Source organism: Mobula birostris, chromosome 22 (genome assembly GCF_030028105.1).
Source record: "Mobula birostris isolate sMobBir1 chromosome 22, sMobBir1.hap1, whole genome shotgun sequence".
NCBI classification, from domain to species: Eukaryota; Metazoa; Chordata; class Chondrichthyes; order Myliobatiformes; family Myliobatidae; genus Mobula; species Mobula birostris.
The window spans coordinates 28,406,980-28,428,866 of record NC_092391.1 but is presented as its reverse complement, the minus strand read 5'-3'; the positions used below and the strand labels follow the sequence as shown (position 1 = coordinate 28,428,866).

Genomic DNA, 21,887 nt, shown 5'->3' with positions numbered 1-21,887 from the left:
TCTGCCTGGCATCAGTGGTCGCGTAACCAGGAATTGTGATATGCTCATCTGACCATCCACCACCTGTTCCCAGGGCTTCATGTGACTCAGACTGGGAGGCTTGTCAGGTGCCATATCATGCCCAAGGGTGACTTTCAGGCTAGCAGAGGGAAGGAGCACCTTGCACCTCCTTTGGCAGAGATCTAACTCTAATAAAGGCATCCGTTAGTCTTGCGAGACCATGGATCTGCGCCTGGAAGGTCTTCACTCTCCAGGGCACAGGCCTGGGCAAGGTGGTATGGAAGACTGTCAGTTGCCCATGCTGCAAGTCTCCCCTCTCCATGACACCGATGTTGTCCAAGGGAAGGGCAAGAGCCGATACAGCTTGGCACCAGTGTCGTCGCAGAGCAATGTGAGGTTAAGTGCCTTGCTGAAGGACACAACATGCTGCCTCGGCTGGGGCTCAAACTCACGACCTTCAAGTCACTAGTCGAATGCCTTAACCAACTGGCCACGTGGCCAAGATCTATCTCTATCCCCCACTCCCCCAACTCAATCACTATTATTACACGTTACTAAATCAAAGGGTTCAGTGTTCAACGTTGGACCAAAGGAGTCATAGAGAGAGATACAGCACAGAAGGACCACCAAGTCCATGCCAATCACAACCCACCCTATTGCACTAATCATACATTAATCCAGGTAAATAGTCCATTGGTCCAAGCCAAGGATGATGCAAGGTGCTTAGGACAGAATTGACAGGAAAGGTAAAATATAATGGCATGTGAAACCCCAGGAGGAGAGAGGATGTGTTCTCTAGAGTGGGTGGCATTCCCTTGCTGAACTTGAACGGGTTGGGGAAAGGTTGTTCATTTCTGACGCTGTGTCTGCCTCAGGGCTGGAGGTGGTCCTTCTTCCTCAGTGCTATCCCGGGGTTCATTGTTTCCATCGTCCTGCTGCTGACAGTCCGGGAAGTTCCATCCAGGAAGGGAAGCGACGACGACCTACTCCTTACCACAACGGGAAAGCTCAGCCTCAGACAGAAACTGCTGCAGGGTGTGCGGCCATTCCTGAAACCCTCGCTCCTGCTCTTCTCTCTTGCTGGCTCCGTCAGGAATGCAGGTAAATGAATGGAAGAGAGAGGCATGGATGGATCTGGATTCAACCTGCTTCTTATCGGAGCTGAGAAACGTTACAAGTCCATCAGCTAAATGGAAATGCTTCACATGGAATATTCTAACACATTATTTAACCCCCTTCACTTGCTCTTGAGTATTATCCCATCTCCACCCCTCATCAGATCCTCTCAGTCACCATTCCCTTTAATGTCCCTTCCTGCTCACTCTCCATTCCCTTTAGCACCCAACCCAACTTATTCTATATGGTGGAGATAAAAGATGGAAACTGGAGCATCTGTGGTATAAAATGCTGGAAGAACACAGTGGGTCGGGCAGCATCTGTGGAAGGAAGTGGACAATCAATACTCCAGGTCCATGTGAAAACATCAACTGGCTGACCTGTTGAGTTCCCCCAGTGTTTTATGTGCTTATCTACACAATTTCCATTTCCTTTTTTTGTCCATCCATTTAGATCCCAGTGTCTACTCAATTCTTTTTCATTAATATTGCAACTGGTTTAATCTTTGCTCCCATTAATATCCCACAATCCTCTTCCAATATTCTTTAGATCAACACCCTTTTCTAATCCCAAATTCCTGCTCACTCCACTGGCCCTTTAATATCCTGACAGGAACTATTTCCCAGATGGAGACATTCTATTTATCACCGGCTCCAGTTCTCAATCATTCTAGTCTATTTGCCTCACTTACTCCCTGTGTTCTGAAATGAACTTCTCAGAAGCATCTCTGATCTAAGGATCAGCAACTGCCATCTGTTACCATGACAGCTCAATGTTAGTCACAAAACTCCCTCTACAATCAGGCAGTTCCAGAACAGGAACAGTGCGGGTTAGAGACGGTAAAGTTCCCTCTACAGTGTTCCATCAGGCATTCCTAAGGCAGTCACAGCTCAGGTTAGATACAGCATAACATTCCCTTTACAATGTGCCATTAAACATTCACATGAAACATTTGGAGCAGGATTTATTTACTTGCTGTATTTTTAAACCTTTCACAATTGAGTTTTTTTTTACCATGATGTAATATACAAGACATCTCCAAGGAACGGTACCTCAAAAAATTGGCATCCATCATCAAGGACCCCCACCATCCAGGACATGTCCTCTTCTCATTGTTACCATCAGGACAGAGGTACAGAAGCCTGAAGGCAGACACTCAGTGATTTACGAACAGCTTCTTCCCCTCTGCCATCGGATTTCTAAATGGACATTGAACCCAAGAATATTACCCCACTACTTTTTAATTTCTGTTTTTGCACTATTTATTTAATTTAACTATCTTATATATTTACTGTAATTTACATTTTTTCTATATTATCATGTATTGCATTGTACTGCTGCTGCAAAGTTAACAAATTTCATGACATACGCTGGTGATGTTAAGCCTGATTCTGATATTATTTGTGTTGTGTAGTTTATCTGGGATGTGGGCTGCAGTTTTTTGTAAGCTCAGTATCCAGAGGGTCACCTCAATCTGCTTTTGATTCTATATTCTCGCACAAAGTCACCTGAAAGAAAAATCCCATAGGTGCCTCAGTCCAGATTGGTGTCAAGGAATGTCATGGAATTCCCTGACCAAACACACATGGCAGGAACTGTACACTGCCAACGCACCCATATGGGTTAGAGTTGATTCCCGTTGTGTTTCCATTCCTGGATTAAATTCCAGAAGTCGGGAATTCAAAAACCAAATGGATAGGTGTGGGTTTTCGTTTAAAGTGAAAGATAAGTTTGTTGTCATATGCACAAGTGTATGCATACATAAGTGCAATGAAAATCTTACTCGCAGCATCATCAGAACTATAATCAGAATTGGTTTATTATCAGTGACATATGACATGACATTTTGTTGTTTTGTGACAACAGTATAGAGCAAGACATACAAATTACTATAAGTTACAGAAATAAGTAGCACAAAAAAAGAATAACGAGGTATTGTTCACAGAGTTGTGGAGAGTTTAGAAATCTAATGGCTAAGGAGAGGAAGTTGTTCCTAAAACATTGAATGTGAGTCTTCAAGCCCATAACATCATATAAGCAGCATTCATAAGAGAAAAATAAATTAAACAAAAAGAATCTCTTTATTTTACAATAAAATAAATGAGAATTAATAAAAAAACAAAGTCCAGTCTGTAGTGATTAGGGTTTTGCTAGGTGGTTCAAAAACCAAATGTGACTCTTCTTGAACCTGGTGGTGTGTGGCTTCAGGCTTCTGTACCTCCTGCTGAATGGTAGCTGCAAAGTGATGGCTTGGCCCAGTTGAGGCAATGCTTCCAGTAGGTATCAGCAATGTGGCCATGAAGTAGCACGGGCAGAGCAGAGCATTCTCTCTGCAGCTTCTTACATTCCTCTGCATTTGAATTTGCTGTCTGGACCATAATGCAGCCATTCAGGATACTTTCAACAGTACATCTGTAGAAGTTTCTGAGAGAGCTTAGTGAAAGTTGAATCTCCTTAAAATCCTTAAGAAAGTAAAGATGCAGGCACAATTTCCTAATGATTGCATCGATGTGCTAGGCCCAGGAAAGGTCATCCAATATGACAGATAAACTCTTCTCGAGCTTCCAGCTGGGTACAGGTATCAACTATAACTGACGTTTCAATGACAAACTCTGCCATCTTCTTCAGAGATCCCTGAAGAAGATGGCAGAGTTTGCATTTGAAACGTCAGTTATAATCGATTTCTGTACCCAGCTGGAAGCCTGAGAAGAGTTTATTCATCGTATACACCGGGAAAGCACCAGATCCTTTGTCAGCCAGTATATTCATGCCCAGAAATTTAAAGCTGCTGATCCTCTCCACTGTAGTCCCCAATATAGACTGACAAACATTCACCCTCCTTTCCCTTCCTGAAGTCAACAATCATCTCTTTCGTTTCTCAATGTTGAGCAAGAGATTGTTGTAGCAGCACCATTTAAGCAGGTGTCCTGTCTCACTCCGGTAGGCTGACTCATCACCAGCTGTGATTTGTCCAACGGTAGTGTCGTTGGCATTAGAGCAGTGCTTAGCTACACAGTCATGTGAATGCAGAGAGTAAAGCAGGGGATTAAGCATGTAGGCCTGAGGTGCATCTGTGTTGATGGTCAGCAGGAAGGAGGTGTTATCACCACCCCTCACTGACAGAGGTCTGCTCATGATGATGTTGAGAATCTAGTGCAGAGGGAGGTACTAGACTTTAAAATTTGACATTAAAAAGCTGAGATCAATATATCAATAAAAGAAAACAAGATTTTGTGGTATTGTCATCACGTGGTTCATTAGATCTTGTAGAGAAGGAAACCAAGTAAGTTAAAATGGCTGACTCATCTACATGTAGTTGAACTTTAACTGCCTTAGGAAACGTTTAAATAAGCCAGCAAACTGGAAGCATCTCCCAGGATAATAGAAAAAGACGTGTGATCAGTGCACAGTTTAGCCAAGCCACATTTCACCCCTTCACTGGATGGGGCTGCTACACAACATCGGTTGACAGACTGCTTCTTCTCTCTTTTTTCCAGGAGGGTATGTTTGGGCCTACAATACCCAAACGTATTTCAATCTGTACTACAATGGTGTGGACGTGGGCCGCTGGTTGTCATGGATACCGTTGGTTGGGGGCTGCATTGGAGCTGTGGTTGGAGGGTTTATTTCCGATCAACTAGTCAAAAATAGAGGCTTATACGCACGTGTCTGGGTCTTGGTCTTCAGTCAGGTGAGTTCTATCTCACACTGCAGGGGAAAGTGGAGCCATCTGTCCTTCGGACCAAAAGTGTTCCTTAAGGGAGACGTCACACCCATCATCAGCACTAGTAAGGGGACAGTACTGAGGGAATGTCACACTGTCAGAGGGAGTGTCACACTGTCAGAGGGACAGTACTGAGGGAATGTCACACTGTCAGAGGGAGTGTCACACTGTCAGAGGGACAGTACTGAGGGAATGTCACGCTGTCTGAGGGAGTGTCACACTGTCAGAGGGACGGTTCTGAGGGAGTGTCACACTGTCAGAGGGACAGTACTGAGGGAGTGTCGCACTGTCGGAGGGACAGTACTGAGGGAGTGTCACACTGTCTGAGGGAGTGTCACACTGTCAGAGGGACGGTACTGAGGGAGTGTCACACTGTCAGAGGGATAGTATTGAGCGAGTGTCATACTGTCGGAGGGACAGTACTGAGGGAGTGTCGCACTGTCAGAGGGACAGTACTGAGGGAGTGTTGCACTGTCAGAGGGACAATACTGAGGGAGTGTCACACTGTCGGAGGGACAGTACTGAGGGAGTGTCACACTGTCTGAGGGGCAGTACTGAGGGAGTGTCACACCGAGAGAGGAACAGTACCGAGGGAGTGTCGCACTGTCAGAGGGATGGTTCTGAGGGAGTGTCACACTGTCAGAAGGACAGTACTGAGGGAGTGTCGCACTGTCAGAGGGACAGTACTAAGGGAGTGTCACACTGTCAGAGGGACAGTACTAAGGGAGTGTCACACTGTCAGAGGGTCAGTACTGAGGGAGTGTCACACTGTCAGAGGGACAATACTGAGGGAGTGTCACACTGTCAGAGGGACAATACTGAGGGAGTGTCACACTGTCAGAGGGGCAGTACTGAGGGAGTGTCGCACTGTCAGAGGGATGGTTCTGAGGGAGTGTCACACTGTCAGAAGGACAGTACTGAGGGAGTGTCGCACTGTCAGAGGGACAGTACTAAGGGAGTGTCACACTGTCAGAGGGACAGTACTAAGGGAGTGTCACACTGTCAGAGGGTCAGTACTGAGGGAGTGTCACACTGTCAGAGGGACAATACTGAGGGAGTGTCACACTGTCAGAGGGACAATACTGAGGGAGTGTCACACTGTCAGAGGGGCAGTACTGAGGGAGTGTCACACTGTCAGAGGGGCAGTACTGAGGGAGTGTCACACTGTCAGAGGGGCGGTACTGAGGGAGTGTCGCACTGTCAGAGGGACGGTACTGAGGGAGTGTCACACCGTCAGAGGGACAATACTGAGGGAGTGTCACACTGTCAGAGGGACAATACTGAGGGAGTGTCACACTGTCAGAGGGACAATACTGAGGGAGTGTCACACTGTCAGAGGGACGGTACTGAGGGAGTGTCACACTGTCAGAGGGGCGGTACTGAGGGAGTGTCACACTGTCAGAGGGGCGGTACTGAGGGAGTGTCACACTGTCAGAGGGGCGGTACTGAGGGAGTGTCGCACTGTCAGAGGGACAGTACTGAGGGAGTGTCCCACCGTCAGAGGGACAGTACTGAGGGAGTGTCACACCGTCAGAGGGACAATACTGAGGGAGTGTCACACTGTCAGAGGGACAATACTGAGGGAGTGTCACACTGTCAGAGGGACGGTATTGAGGGAGTGTCACACTGTCAGAGGGACAGTTCTGAGGGAGTGTCACACTGTCAGAGGGTCAGTACTAAGGGAGTGTCACACTGTCAGAGGGTCAGTACTGAGGGAGTGCTGCACTGTCGGAGGGACAACACCCTTTCCAGTGCAATCACATCCTTCTTCTAGTGTGGAAACTAGAACTGCACATATTATTCCATTATTGCCTAACCAATGTTGTACCATAACCTCCCAGGTTTTATAGTCCAAACCCCAGTCAATCTGAGTATGTCATATAAAAAAAAACCTGATGGCCTCCAAGTAGTAGCCAGGATGTGGAATGCAAATTACAATGGGAGTTAGAAAAGGCATTTAAAAAGGGCAATGTTACCCTAGTCATAAGGGATTTCAGTATGCTGGTAGATTGGGACAATCATGGTGGTGCTTGATCCCAAGAGAGGGAATTTGTAAAATGTGTATGAGATGACTTTTTAGAGCAGTTTGTGGTAGAGTCCACTGGGGAAAGGCAATTCTGGTATGGGTATTGTGTAATGAACCAAATTTGATCAGAGAGCTTAAGGTAAAGGAACCCTTAGGAAGCAGTAATCATTATATAATAGAATTCGCCCTGCAGTTTGATAGGAAGAAGATATATCAGTATTACAGTGGAATAAAAGGAATTACAGAAGCATGAGGGAGGAACTGGTCAAAGTTGATTGGAAGGAGACACTAGCAGGGATGATGGCAGAACAAAAATAATTGGAATTTCTGGGGACAATTCAGAAGGCATCCCAAATAAAAAGAGGATGAGGCTACTGTGGTTGACGAGGGAAGGCAAAGACAGCATAAAATTGAAAGAGAGGGCATAAAATATAGCAAAAATTAGTGGAAAGTTAGAGGATTGGGAAGGTTTTAAAAACTAATGAAGGCAACTAAAAACCCATAAGTGGAGAAAAGGTGAAATATGAGGGGAAGCTAGCCAGTAATATAAAAGAGGATCCAAACTTTTTTTTCAAATAGATAAAGAGTAAAAGAGAGGTGAAAGTGGGTATTGGACCATTGGAAAATGACGCTGGAGAAGTAGTTGTGGAGAAAAAGGAAATGGCGGAGGAACTTAATAAGTAATTTGCATCAGTCTTCACTGTAGAAGATGCTAGCCGTGTTTGAGAGTGTCAGAGGGCAGAGGTGAGTTTAGTTGGTATTACTAAGGAGAAGGTGCTTAGGAACTGGAAAGGTCTGAAGGTAGATAAGTTGCCTTTACCAGATGGACTACAGCCCAGGATTCTGAAAGAGGTAGATGAAGAGATTATAGAGGCGTTAGTAAAGATTTTTCAAGAATCGCAAATTTCTGGAATGGTACCGGAGGACTGGAAGATAGCAAATGTCACTCCATTCTTTAAGAAGCCAAGGAGGCAGAAGAAAGAAAATGATAGGCCATTTAGCCTGACTTCAGTGGTCTGGAAGATGTTAGGGTCTATTACTAAGGACGAAGTTTCAGGACACTTGGAGGCACATGCTAAAATAGGCCAAAGTAGGCATGGTTTCCATGAGGGGAAATCTTGACTGACAAATCTGTTGGAATTCTTTAAGGAAATAATAGACAGGATAGACAAAGGAGAGTCGATGGATGTTGTTGACTTGGATTTTCAGAAAGTCTTTGACAAGGCGCTGCACATTAGACTGCTTAACAAGATAAAAGCCTATGGTATTACGAAAGATGCTAGCATGGAAGGCAAATTGGCTGACTAGCAGGAATAAAGAGGGTGGGGTGTTTGTAGTTGGCTGCCAGTGACTAGTGGTGTTTCTCAGAGTCCAGGTCTTTTCATGTTATATGTCAATGATTTGGATGACAGAATTGATGGCTTTGAGGCAAAATTTGCAGATGATATGAAGATGGATGGAGGAGCAGGTAGTGTTGAGGAACTAGGGAATCTGTAGAAAGACTTAGACAAATTGGAAGAATAGACAAAGAAGTAGCATGTGGAAGTGTATGGTCATGCACTTTTGTAGAATGAATGAAGGCATAGACCATCTTTTAAACAGGGAGAAAATTCAAAATTCAGAGGTGCAAAGGGACTTGGGAGTCCTTGTGCAGGATTCTCTAAAGGTTAACTTGTAGGCTGAGTCAGTGGTAAGGAAGGCAAATATAATCTGAGCATTCATTTCAACAAGACTAGAATATAAGAGCAAGGATATAATGCTATGGCGTTACAAGGCATTAGTCAGACTGCACGGAGTATTGTGAGGAGTCTTGGGCCCCTAATCTAAGAAACGATGTGGTGGCATTGGAGAGGGTCCAGAGGAAGATCATGAGAAAGACCTGGAAATGAAAGGGTTAACGTATGAGGAGTATTTGCTGGTTCTGGGTATGTACTTGCTAGATTTTAGAAGAATGAAGGGAGACCTCATTGACATCTACCGAAAGGTCCGGAAAGAGTGGATGTAGGGAGGATGTTTCCTATAGTGGGTGAGTTTAGGACCAGAGGGCACAGCTTCAGACTGGAGGGATATCATTTAGAGCAGAGATGAGGAGGAATTTCTTCAGCCAGAGGGTAGGGATTCTGTGGAATTCATTGGAGACCAAGCTATTGAGTATATCTAAAGCGGAGGTTGATATACTCAAGACATCAAAGGTTATGGGGAGAAGATAGGAATATGGGATTGAGAGGGATAATAAATCAGCCATCGTGGAATGGCAGAGCAGACACAATGGGCTGAATGGCCTAATTCTGCTCCTGTGCCTCATGGTTTATACATGTTCATCACCAATACATTTACGCAAGCTGCCTCCTTCAGGGATAACTGGGTGTACGTCAGGGTCCCTCTGTGCTTCAGTATTCCTAAGGGGCTTGGCATTCATTGGTTATATCCTAATTCATCCTTCCAAAGTGCATCACCTCATGCTTATCTGGATTAAATTTCATCCTCCTCTGCTTTGCTCATCTTACCAACTCACTGATACCATGCTGTAGACACTGTTCTCATTATCAATACCACCAATTTTCATGTTAACTATGAATTTACTAATCATACCTCCTACATTTACAAGCAAAATGGGCAGATGTATGTAAAAATGTATACTACAAGCATTAAAGGTCAGGACCAATTCATTTTTTTAGTCACAGGCTTCCAATCACAAAAGCAACCCTCCACTATTTCCTGCATCCTATTACCAAGTGTATTTCAGATCCAATTTTTCAAATTGGATCTTTTGGGCCATTTTCACATCTAGGGCCTTGTCAAAGGTCTTAGTAAAGTCCATATGCACTGACCTCATCATTGCACTTTGCTACCTTTTCAAATGTTGACTATTTTTGACTATCCGTCCTTTTGATTAATCCTGTCCCTCAGATTTTTTTCTGACCATTTAAGTTAGTCTTACAGGACCACAGTTACTTGGCATATCCCAGATGCCCCTCTTGAATAAAACACTACATGAATTCTCCAACTTCTGCGCCCTTCTGTATTGTAACAGATGACAAGTATCATTGAAAATCAAACTGGCTGCACACACATATTGCCCTTTTCCTTCCCAATGGGCTCCACCCTTTCACTGGTTGTCCTCTTGTTCTTAATATTCTTATAAAATGCTTTGGGATTTTCCCTAATCTGTGCATGATACCTTGTGTACACTTGGTGCCCACCTAGTTTGGTTTATAAGAACCGTACTCCTGATGTGTACACTCCATGTTCTAGGCCCTTGTTCTTGCCAGATGCCTCCTTTCCTTTTTCCATCCCTTGATCGTTCCATCAGCCACTGGTTCTTGGACTTGTTGACCTTGTATTGGCTCTCCAGCTCTCCCTATTTCATTCTTGGTGTGAGTTATCTGATCAGACTGCCATTTGCAGGAACTTTCTGTTTGTAGTTGTTTACTGCAGTTGCTATGTGCAATAATGATTATGATTCAGAAGTATGCTTAACTGGCTGAATAGTGCTTTGGGAGGACATCTCAGTGATCAGTCTTTGAAGGTCAGGAGAACCCAGGCCCCATTCCCAGATTCTGCTGATCTGATGTGTACATTGGTCTAGTGAGCATCTGTGTACATGTATTTTTCTGGGAGGTGAGAATTTCTGTTCTCTTAAGATTAAATCAGTGCTTGTGTGATTATCCTGTGTAGTCATGGCCTTTCTGTTTTGCAGGTAGCAGCAGCTCCCTTTATCGCTGGGGCCCTTTGGCTGAAACCTCCCTATGCCTTCCTCTCTTTGATCCCATCCAATGTAATTGGTAAGTGTTGTGTGGTTGGAACGGGGATTAACCTTCAGTGATTGTGTGTGTACGTACAAGACTTGGATAGGAAGTTAGAGAGAAAGAGGTAGAAATGTGCAATGGGGCAGGATTCCCTACCAGGACCACAGCCTGTGATACTCTGCTCCCAAGTCCATCCCCAAAGATCACACGGCATGTTGTAAGTATGTGCATTTCTGCGGTGTTTGTTAACGTCCAACTGCTCCTTCCTGCCTGCCTGTGTTACATCACTGTGTGTGTCCCCGCAGATGTTGGGAGCAATGAACAGTTGGTGAAAATCTGTGTGTTTCAGTGAGTTTTAGTGGCTGTGGAGAGGGTCTGTGTATAGTGAGTTGGCACACAGTTCATGGATGCTGTGTAGGACTGCTTTGAGTCGGTGGACTGGACAATATTGGGGAATTCATCTTCGAGTCTGAATGAATACACCGCAATTGTCAATAACTTCATCAAGAATGTGTGCCTCTGAGTATATACTTGATGTACCAAATCAAAAGCCATGGATGAAAAGGAGATTTATGTTCTGCTGAGGGCTAGATCTGTGGCATTCGAGACTGGTGAGCTAGAACTACACAGGAGGTCCAGGTACAACCTACGGAAGGAAATTTTAAGGGCAATAAAACAATTCTGATTGAGGTTAGAGATGAAACTAGATGCGTATCAGCTCTGGCAGGGTTTCTAGGCCATTACTTCCGACAAAGCGAAACCTAACATCATGAATAGCTGCGATACTTCACTGCTCAACACTTTTTATGCACACTTTGAAAGGGAGAATAAAACTACACCTGTGCAAATCCCTGCAGTATCTGGTGACCCTGTGATCTCTGTCTCCGACATCAGAACATCTTTCAAGAGGGGTGAACCCTTGCAAGGCGTCAGACCCCGACAGTGTACCTGGTAGGGCTCTGATGAAAACCTGTGCCAATCAACTGGTGGGAGAGTTTCAAGCCATCTCCAATCTCTTACTGCTGCATTTGGAGATTCCCACCTGCTTCAAAAGGGTGACAATCATGGCAGTGCCCAAGAAGGGCAGATTGAACTTCCTCAATGACTATCACCTGGTGGCACTCACACCTACTGTGATGAAATGCTTTAAGATGTTGGTTATGGCTAGAATCAACTCCTGCCTAGGCAAGGACTTGGATCTGCAGCAATAGGTCTGTGGCAGAGACAATCTCATTGGCTCTACCTATGTCAGGCTGCTGTTTATTGACTATAGCTCTGAGTTTAACACAATCATACCCTCAGTTTTAATCATAGTCATAGTCATACTTTATTGATCCCGGGGGAGATTGGTTTTCGTTACAGTTGCACCATAAATAATAAATAGTAATAGTAATATTACTATTAGTAAATAGTAATAGTCATGGAAGTAATAACTAGTAATAGAATAGTAATAGCAAAATAGTAATAAATAGTTAAATAGTAATACGTAAATTATGCCAGTAAATTATGAAATAAGTCCAGGACCAGCCTATCGGCTCAGGGTGTCTGACCCGCCAAGGGAGGAGTTGTAAAGTTTGATGGCCACAGGCAGGAATGATTTCCTATGATGCTCTGTGCTGCATCTCGGAGGAATGAGTCTCTGGCTGAATGTACTCCTGTGCCCACCCAGTACATTATGTAGTGGATGGGAGACATTGACCAAGATGGCATGCAACTTAGACAGCATCCTCTTTTCAGACACCACCGTGAGAGAGTCCAGTTCCATCCCCACAAAATCACTGTCCTTATTCGGGAATTCAGTTTGTTGATTCTGTTGGTGTCTGCTACCTTCAGCCTGCTGCCCCAGCACACAACAGCAAACATGATAGCACTGGCCACCACAGACTCGTAGAACATCCTCAGCATCGTCCGGCAGATGTTAAAGGACCTCAGTCTCCTCAGGAAATAGAGACGGCTCTGACCCTTCTTGTAGACAGCCTCAGTGTTCTTTGACCAGTCCAGTTTATTGTCAATTCGTATCTCCAGGTATTTGTAATCCTCCACCATGTCCACACTGACCCCCTGGATGGAAACAGGGGTCACTGGTACCTTAACTCTCCTCAGGTCTACCACCAGCTCCTTAGTCTTTTTCACACTAAGCTGCAGATAATTCTGCTCACACCATGTGACAAAGTTTCCTACCGTAGCCCTGTACTCAACCTCATCTCCCTTGCTGATGCATCCAACTATGGCAGAGTCATTCGAAAACTTCTGAAGATGACAAGACTCTGTGCAGTAATTGAAGTCCGAGGTGTAAATGGTGAAGAGAAAGGGAGACAAGACAGTCCCCTGTGGAGCCCCAGTTCTGCTGATCGCTCTGTCGGACACACAGTGTTGCAAGCACACGTACTGTGATCTGCCAGTCAGGTAATCAAGAATCCATGATAACAGGGAAGCATCCACCTGCATCGCTGTCAGCTTCTCCCCCAGCAGAGCAGGGCGGATGGTGTTGAACGCACTGGAGAAGTCAAAAAACATGACCCTCACAGTGCTCGCTGGCTTGTCCAGGTGGGCGTAGACACGCTCCAAGATCTGGGCCTGTGTAGTTCCCTCTGCAACTGGATCTTTGACTTCCTCACTGGGAGACCACATTCTGTGCTAATCGGATAACATCTTCTGCTCGCTGACAATCAGCAGTTGTGCACGTCAAGGATGCATGCTTAGCTGACTACTCTACTCCCTCTACACCCACGATTGTGTGGCTGGGCACAGCTCAAACACCATACATAAAGTTGCAGATGATACAACTACTGTTGACAGAATTTTAGATGGTGATGAGGAGGCGTACAGGAGCAAGATAGATCAGTTGGTTGAGTGGTGTCACTGCCACAACCTTGCACTCAATGTCAGTAAGACCAAGGAAATGATTGTGAACTTCAGGAAGGAGAAGTCAAGTGAACACACACCAGTCTTCAGTGAGGGATCAGCAGAGGACAGTGAGCAGTTTCAAGTTCCTGGGTGTCAACATCTCTGAGCATCTACAATATCCTGTGCCCAAGATACTGATGCAATTACAAAAAATTCATGGCAGTGGTTGTATTTCATTGGGAGATTAAGGAGAATTGCTATGTCACCAAAGACACTTGCAAATTTAAATTTCTACAGATGGACTATGGAGAGCATTCTGACTGGTTGCATCACTGTCTGGTGTAGAGGGGCCACTGCACAGGATTGGAAAAAGCTGCAGAAAGTTGCATACTCAGCCAGTTCCATCATGGGCACTAGCCTCTCCAGCATCCAGGACACCTTGAAAAGGCAATGCTTCATCATCATGAACTCCCATTACTCGGGTCATGCCCTCTTCTCATTACTACCATCAGGGGGGAAGTACAGGAGCCTAAAGACAAACACAAAACATTTCAGGAGCAGCTTCTTCCCCACTGCCATCAGATTTCTGAATGGACAATGAACCCACAAACACTACCTCTCTTATAGACAATGAACCCACAAACATTACCTCTCTTATAGACAATGAACCCACAAATACTACCTGTTTTATAGACAATGAACCCACAAACATTACCTCTCTTATTGCACTACTTATTTAATTTAATTATATATGTTATAGTTTATAATTTTCATTACAATATATATCATAATTTATAGTTTTTCTTATTATATATTGCAATGTATTGCTGCCAGAAAACAACAAATTTCATGACATGTGCCTGTGATATTAAATCTGACTCTGATTGTGTGCGAATAGAGGTAATCTGCGCATATGTACAAGTTTTGCGCCCACTTTAAGAGTCCAGTGAGCATCTGTGCACATAGATGTCCAGTGAGCTGAGAATCTCTGTTCCCCCTTAATGTTTCCCTGATTAAGTTTCACTTTGTTTGCCCTGTCTTCTCTTTGCACTCCAGGTGAGATGGGGATTGGGGTCGCACTGACTATCGTTGTGGAGCTGGTCTCACCCGCAGTTCGCACTCCTGTGGTGGCCATCTACATCTTCATCATTTCCAATATTGGTGGGAATGCCCCGTTGCTGGTCACTCCTCTAACCAGGCATTGGAATCTGCGGCTTGCCTTGCTGATCCTGTGTCCTGGTTTGTACATCGCTGGTAGGTCCAAGCTTCGTTTATTGGCAGGCAGATTCTGCTGAGGTAAACAGCATACAGGCCAAATGATTGTAACAAAAGCATTTCAGCCAGAGCATTATGTTCCTTTCCTACTCCACCTTCCTTTCATTCTTCATCACCTCAGCCTCCTTTTCTCTCTCCCGTCTTCTCCAACCCCACTTCACCCACCTCACTTCTTCCCTCCTAACCTTTCCATTCAGCCCATCAAGTCTGCTCCTCCATTTCATCACGGCTGATATAGTTTCACTTTCAACTCCATTCAGCTGCCTTCTCCCTGAAACCTTTGATGCCCTTATTAATCAAGAATCTATCAACCTCTGCTTTAAATACACCCAACACTACACCCTACAATGACTTGGCCTCCACAGCCATCTATGGCAATGAATTCCACAGCTTCACCACCCTCTGGCTAATTAAATTCCTCCTCTATTCTAAAGGGACATCCTTCTATTCTGAGGCTGTGCCCTCAGGTCCTAGACTCCCCCACTATAGGAAACATCCTCTCCACGCCCACTAGGCCTTTCAATATTCGATAGGTTTCAGTGAGATCCCCCCTCATTCTTGTAAACTCCAGTGAGTACAGGCCCAGAGCTATCAAGTGCTCCACATATCTTAACCTTTTCTTTCCCAGGATCATTCTCATGAGCCTCCTCTTGACGCTCTCCAATGCCAGCATATCATTTCTTAGATAAGGTAAAATTCCCTCTCTCTTCTATCACTGACTCCTTTTGCCTCCACCTCTACCAGTTGGATTTTGTGGCATCAGGACATGAGCCTTGAAAAGCCAATAGGTGAGGAGGAAAAGGCCAGGCAGAGGAATTCTAGAGAATTCAGAGAACCCTCGGTTCAAATTACAATGTGGGCAGTAAAAGAGCTTAAATTTAGTTTTAAAACAATCTGGAAAAACTTTTTGGATCACCAAAGGTAATCATAAAAATTGAATCTTCATTGAAAATAAACAAGTATTTCACCAATACGACTTGGAGAAGTTATCACTACCTATTAGTAACTCCAGTCCCACACCAGCTGATTGGCTTTGATCTAGTTGACAAGATGGTCAAGAATTGATGATCTTGTCCTGTTTGTGACGTGTCAAGAATAGATAAATCTGGGCCGGCCAGTTAAATCTTCATATTGATTGGATTAGGCAGAGTGTGTCCCCTCTGCCTGGACTGATAATACGTTTCATTCCACAAATGGAGTAGGGCACCTGCAATTTTAGTCACTATGTATCTTTATTAGAACACAGAACATAGAAATCTACAGCACATTACCAGCCCTTCGGCCCACAATGTTATGCCGACCATGTAACCTACTCTAGAAACTGCCTAGAATTTCCCTAGTGCATAGCCCTCTATTTTTCTAAGCTCCATGTACTTATCTAAGAGCCTCTTAAAATACCCTATTGTATCTGCTTCCACCATCGCTGCGATAGTGCATTCCACGCACCCACCACTCTCTGTGTGAAAAATTACTCCAGACATCCCCTCGGTATCTGTTTCCAAACACCTTAAAACTACGCCCCCTCGTGTTAGCCATTTGAACCCCGGAAAAAGCCTCTGGCTATCCACACAATCAATGCCCCTCATCATCTTGTACACCTCTATCGGGTCACCTCTCATCCTCCGTCGCTCCAAGTTCACTCAACCTATTCTCATAAGGTATGCCCTCCAATCTAGGCAATGTCCTGGTAAATCTCTGTGCTCTCTCTATAGTATCCACATCCTTCCTGTAGTGAAGTGACCAGAACTGATCACATCCCTCTTTTCCCTTCTCTGTCTTACTCCTCTCTCTGTATGAAGCTTCCAGCAGAGCTACACTACTCCTAGCTCTGTAACTTCCTTAACTACATCCCTCATTTTCTTAACCCAACATCCACCTTATCTGTGTAAATCCTTCAATCATTGCTCCTTTCACGTACAGGGAACTGACCAGGCATAAACAGATCTTTTATAGGCTAGTCAAATGTAATGATGAGGACTGGTATTGGGGTCTCAGCCATTTACAAATTGTATTAATGACTTGGCTGAAGCCATCAACAGAATGGTTGCTGATAACACAATGATAAGAAAGTAGGTTGAGAAGAGGATGAGAGAAAGAGTCTACAGAGGGATATAGATAGGTTAGGTGAATGGGCAAAGATCCAGCAAATGGAGCTTAAGGTTGGAAGATGTGGAATTGTCATTTTAGTTGGGAAAATTAAAAAGAAACATGATATAAAAGCTGAAAGGCCTGTGATCTGTGGATGCATGGATCTGTTTTAGTGTTTGATTTGCAGGAAGCTGGTCTGCAGGAAAGGGGTTAACAGATTCCTGTGGGGTCTTGACCAGGTTGATATACAGAGAATGTTCCCTGGTGTGGGAGAATCTAGGACTAGAGGTCACTGTTCAAAACCATGGGTTGCCCATTTAAGGCAGAGATGAGTTGATAGATTTCCTCCGAGAGTTGTGAGTCTCTGGAACTCTCTTTCTCAACAGGTAGTAGGTGTGGGTCTTTGAGTATTTTATGGCAGAATTGGATCATTATTTGATAAGCAAAGTGGTGATAGAATACCGGGGAAGGTGGGATACAGAGTTGAGGTTGCAGTCATGCCATCAGTCTTAAGGTCAGACCTTATTCAGTCTTATTCCAGAAGACTTGAGGATCAAGCTGACCTATTCATACATTCGTATAATTCCCTACCTCACCAGCCATTCTACTCTAATTCTGTAGCTCATTCAGTCTTGCAAACATTGGATATAACTGGGCTTTTCCCATGGGCGACCTCTTTTCAGTTGCTCCACCAGTGATGGTGGTTACCGTTCACTGGAGACCCTTCCTGTACTCCCCTACCTTCGCACCTTTCTCTCACCCTTTAGTATGCTACTTAAACTCTACCTCTTTGGCCATGGTCCAGATTCCTCGGTGGTGCTAAATTTTATTTGATACTTGATCTTGTAACCAGCCTTAGGATATACCACACTGTGAAAAGCTGCTATGTAAGTGTGAATTAGAAATGGGGGCTTGGATTATGAGGTATCATTATTGTGGACATCCTACTGCGCGTTACAGCTTATGAAGTACTTTTGACAAAAAGCACTGGAAACACGGAACTAGTCAGGTGGCATCGGTGGAAAGAGGAACAGTTAATTCTTCAAGTCTAGAACTTTTCATCAGAACTGGGAAGACAGCCCAATACAGTGTTGACTTTCTTCCACTGTCTTCAGCACTGTGCCTTTTCCTTTGGCCCGGGACCTCACCGCAAGTCTGCGGACACTCCCTCACATCTCCAGCATTCTCAATCCACCCGTCCCCTTCCCTTTGATCTGTTACTTACTCTTGAGTTATTCATTGCTAACTACCAACAGGACATTGAATACTTTGATTATCTGTTGTATCTTTCCCTAACTTTAACAAACGGTGACTGATCTGAAACCTTAACTCGGCTTCTTTTTCAACAGAGGCTGCCTGCTCTCTGACTGTTTGTAGAACTTATCAATCTTCTTTCCGATTTCCAGCAGATTTTCGATTTCCATATATTTTCGCACTGTGGTCTCTGTTGTAGTCCAGGGACCCACCTCCTTTGACCAATCTCACCCAAAGCTATTGTGCAGCTGTTTTGCTGTACACTTTCTCCAAACGCTGTTGCTGCAGATGTATGCTGATACTGAGTGGCTGTGTTTTTCTTTCAGGGTCCTTGCTATTCCTCCTTTCCCTCATTGTAATCCGCTGGGAACAGAAGAAGGTCTCTGAGGAGGAATCACGCCCACTGCTGGGATTTGAGCGTGTGGTCTTTGACCACGGATCTCTGAGGCAGCTGGAGCTGGAGCTGGAGCTGGACAGCTGATAATTTTCCTGGAGGAATAGTCTATCAGACCCTGCCTCAAGGAATGGATTTCTTGGGGGTTATGTGCAGGAGTCAGTGCAGTTGTTTTGGGGGAGGGGAGAATTAGCCTAACGCACAGTAAGCTCTGTCTGAGATGCTGCAGCGCGAATCATACAGCACAAAAACAGGCCCTTCGGCCCTTCGTGAGGATCCCCTGCTATGCAGGAAGATGCAAATTAATGTAATGTTATGTTTAGAAATGATTGCATTATCAGTGCAGTAATTATTTAGAAATCTGGAGCAAGCTTCAAATTTCCAGAGAGCATTTTCTGTAACAGACACAGCAGATTACCAGCCCAAGGTCAAAATAACAACTGGCTTTTTCAACCTGTTCTTTGTATTTGCTGCTACCGCTGGTGACTTCTGTTCTTGCATCTCCCGGTCTCTCTGCTCGCCCATGGCTCTCAGTTCCCAATGACGGGTTGGTGCAGCGGTTAATGCTGCTTCCTTCCAGCTTCCGGTGACCTGGCTTCGATCTTGGATCGACGGCTGGGGTGCAGTGTGCCTGGAGTTTTCCCACTCTCCATGTGTGTTCCTGCCTCTCACCCCCCCTACAATGAGCTGGTAGGCCATTTTGTAAAGCTCTGGTGATCAAAGCACAGTCCTGACCGTGAGAAGTTTGCATGGTCTCCCTATGACTGTGTGGAGTTCCTGTGGTTTCCTCCTATATCCTGCAGTCTGGTGAATGGCTCCTTGCATGTGGGTCAGTGGTAGAATCTGTAGAGGAGCGGGTGGGAGTATGGGGAAAGTAAAATGTGAATGGATGCCCTGTCCGTCAGTGTCGCCATGATGGGTTGAAGGGCCTGTTTCTGTGCTGGGCGATCTATGATTTAATTTGTTACTACAGATTATCCCCTGGGTTAGCAGAAAGAATCAAGAGAGAGCGAGTTTTAGGCTCCAGGGGAATCAGGAGAGGAAGAGAGGACTGAGAGCACCCTGCCGAATGTAATAAGTGAACTGTTATCTGATAAAGGTCATCGCTGAACAGCAACATTGCTTCTCTGCACCGAATGTTCCTGTCCCAGTGAGGGAAAGTGCTGGAGTTATCTGCTGTTGTGTCTGCTGCCTGCTGCCTGCTGCCAGTGTTAAAAAAAAAATCAGTTTTCCTGAATTTTATTGTTTGACTTGGATCTCAAATATTAAACTTGTTTTGCTGGCTCTGTCACAAGTGGCCACTCAAACCTCTCCCCCGTGTGTTGTAGTCATTAGCTGAATGAGTTGAAATCGCTTGTTGAATGATCCTGTATGGCTCTCGCAAGTAAAACAAACTGGGACGGTCTGACAGTCAGACTCTGTGGATCAGATTTATCATCACTGACTTTATGACGCAAATTTTGTTCTGCAGCGATGGTACAGTGCAAAGATATAATATTACTATAAACTACACAATAAATAAATTGTGCAAACAAAAGGAATGAGGACTTGGTATTTGCGGGTTCACGGACTGCTCAGGAATCTGACGGCAGAGGGGATGGAGCTAGCTTCTGCACTCCTCCGCCATGCGAGTAATGAGAGGAGGGCATGTCCTGGGTGGTGAGGGTCCTCAGTGTGGATTCCGCCTTCCTGAGGCATCGCATCTTGAAGATGTCCTCGATGGAGGGGAGACGTGTGCCTACTATGCAGCTGGCCGGGTCTCTTGTGCTCGTGTACGCTGGAGTCTCCATTCCAGGCCGTGCTGCAACAAGTCAGAACGCTCTCCACTGTGTAACCTGGGACAGAGTCAGCATCGGGCTCAACTGGGCCAGCACTCCTTGTGTTCGCTCATGTTCTCGTCTGTGTGTGTGTGTGTGTGTGTACATACGCAATCACTCCTTGCCCATACGTGTGTGAACTGGGTGTGGGTGCACACGCATGTGTGTTGTGTGTGAACTTGGCAGCGGTTCATCTTCCACCCTCTGCCCCGGGCAGTCCTGCTGTGGTGCCCTGGCTCAGGGTGGGTGTGTGGGCAGGGTAGGCTGGGTGGGCAAGTGTTTTTGGAGCGGACGGGTGGAGTTTTAAGGGAGCTTCTTGGCTGTTCTTCCGACCCTGCCATTGCCACATGGAAGACCCAATCTAGTGCTCCGTGATCCCTCAGCATCTGGGAGGCCAGAACAGGGAAAAAGCTGGTTGAATGGGCAGGTCATGGTGTACATTATCACTGGCCAGCGGTCCAGCATTGACTCATATTGCCCGGCACAGTTTGGCACTAATCAGGGCAGAGAAACTAATAGATTGAACACCGTTTACAGGCACTGGTCCATACTGACCAGCGCAATTGCTGACCAGTTCCAGCACCAACCATCACCGTTGATGGTGACAGATTGGCACTGACCAACAAAGAGAGCCACCCCGATCACAACTCACAGGCTGTGGCTACCATCGACCATGGGCACAAAACAACCCTGGCCAGTATGGTTACTAACTGACAACAAATTGTCAATGAGGGGGTCTGACTGATTTTTGGCACAGATGGCTGAGCTGCTACCTGATAGGACATAGAAATCTACAGCACATTACAGGCCCTTCGGCCCACAATGTTGTGCCGACCACGTAACCTACTCTAGAAACTGCCTAGAGTTTCCATAGCCCATGGCCCTCTATTTTTCTAAGCTCCATTTACCTATTTAAGAGGTTCTTAAAAGACCCTATTGTATCCACTTCCACCGCCGCTGCTGGCAGTGCGTTCCACGATCCCGCCACTCACCACGCCAGTGACCTGACCTTGGGTGCACTGTCTGTGTGGAGTTTGCACGTTCTCCCTGTGAGCGCACGGGTTTACTCTGGCTGCTCCGGTTTCCCCTAGCACCCCATGTAGTGCAGGTCGGTCGGTTAACTGGCCATTGGAAGTTAGATGAGTATGCAGGTGGGAGTCTGGGGGAAGCTCACGAGAAAGCTTCAAAAAGGCAGCACCCGTTATTTCACTGCTACCCTCAAGGAGGAGGTGCAGGAACCTGAAAACACACACTCAACATTTCAGGAACAGTTTCTTCCCCTCCACTATCGGAATTCTGAATGGACAGGTATTTTTCCCACTCTCTTTTTGCGCTACATTTTAAAAGATGTATACTTATTGTAATTTATAGTTATTATGTATTACAATGTACTGCTGCTGCAAAACAACACATTTCATGACACATGCTGGTGATATTAAACCCGATTCTGATTCTGAACTGCGGGTTATTAAAGTTGAGATTAACGGAGGATGAGTGCAAGTGGACGGTTGATGGTCAGTATGAATTCTGTGAGCTGAGGCCCTGTGTCCACGCAGTATGCCTCCGCTTTCTACGACTCTAATACAACCTGGGGTCC

General features: G+C 45.3%; 1 protein-coding gene across 3 annotated transcripts in view; it reads left to right on the top strand.

Annotated features, from left to right (window-relative positions):
* Positions 1-20,049, top strand: part of LOC140186337 (protein spinster-like) — a 29,831-nt gene extending 9,782 nt beyond the window's left edge. For 2 of the 3 annotated variants that reach the window (XM_072240479.1, XM_072240480.1), the window contains exons 5-9: positions 876-1,101; positions 4,614-4,807; positions 10,567-10,651; positions 14,519-14,716; positions 18,406-20,047. In XM_072240479.1, coding sequence (XP_072096580.1) covers positions 876-1,101; positions 4,614-4,807; positions 10,567-10,651; positions 14,519-14,716; positions 18,406-18,560 — 858 coding nt within the window. In that variant the 3' untranslated portion in view covers positions 18,561-20,047. Of the gene's footprint in view, positions 1-875; positions 1,102-4,613; positions 4,808-10,566; positions 10,652-14,518; positions 14,717-18,405 lie in introns of all 3 variants that reach the window. The other variant, XM_072240478.1, reaches the window with a different exon arrangement.
* The last annotated feature ends 1,838 nt before the right edge of the window (positions 20,050-21,887 follow it).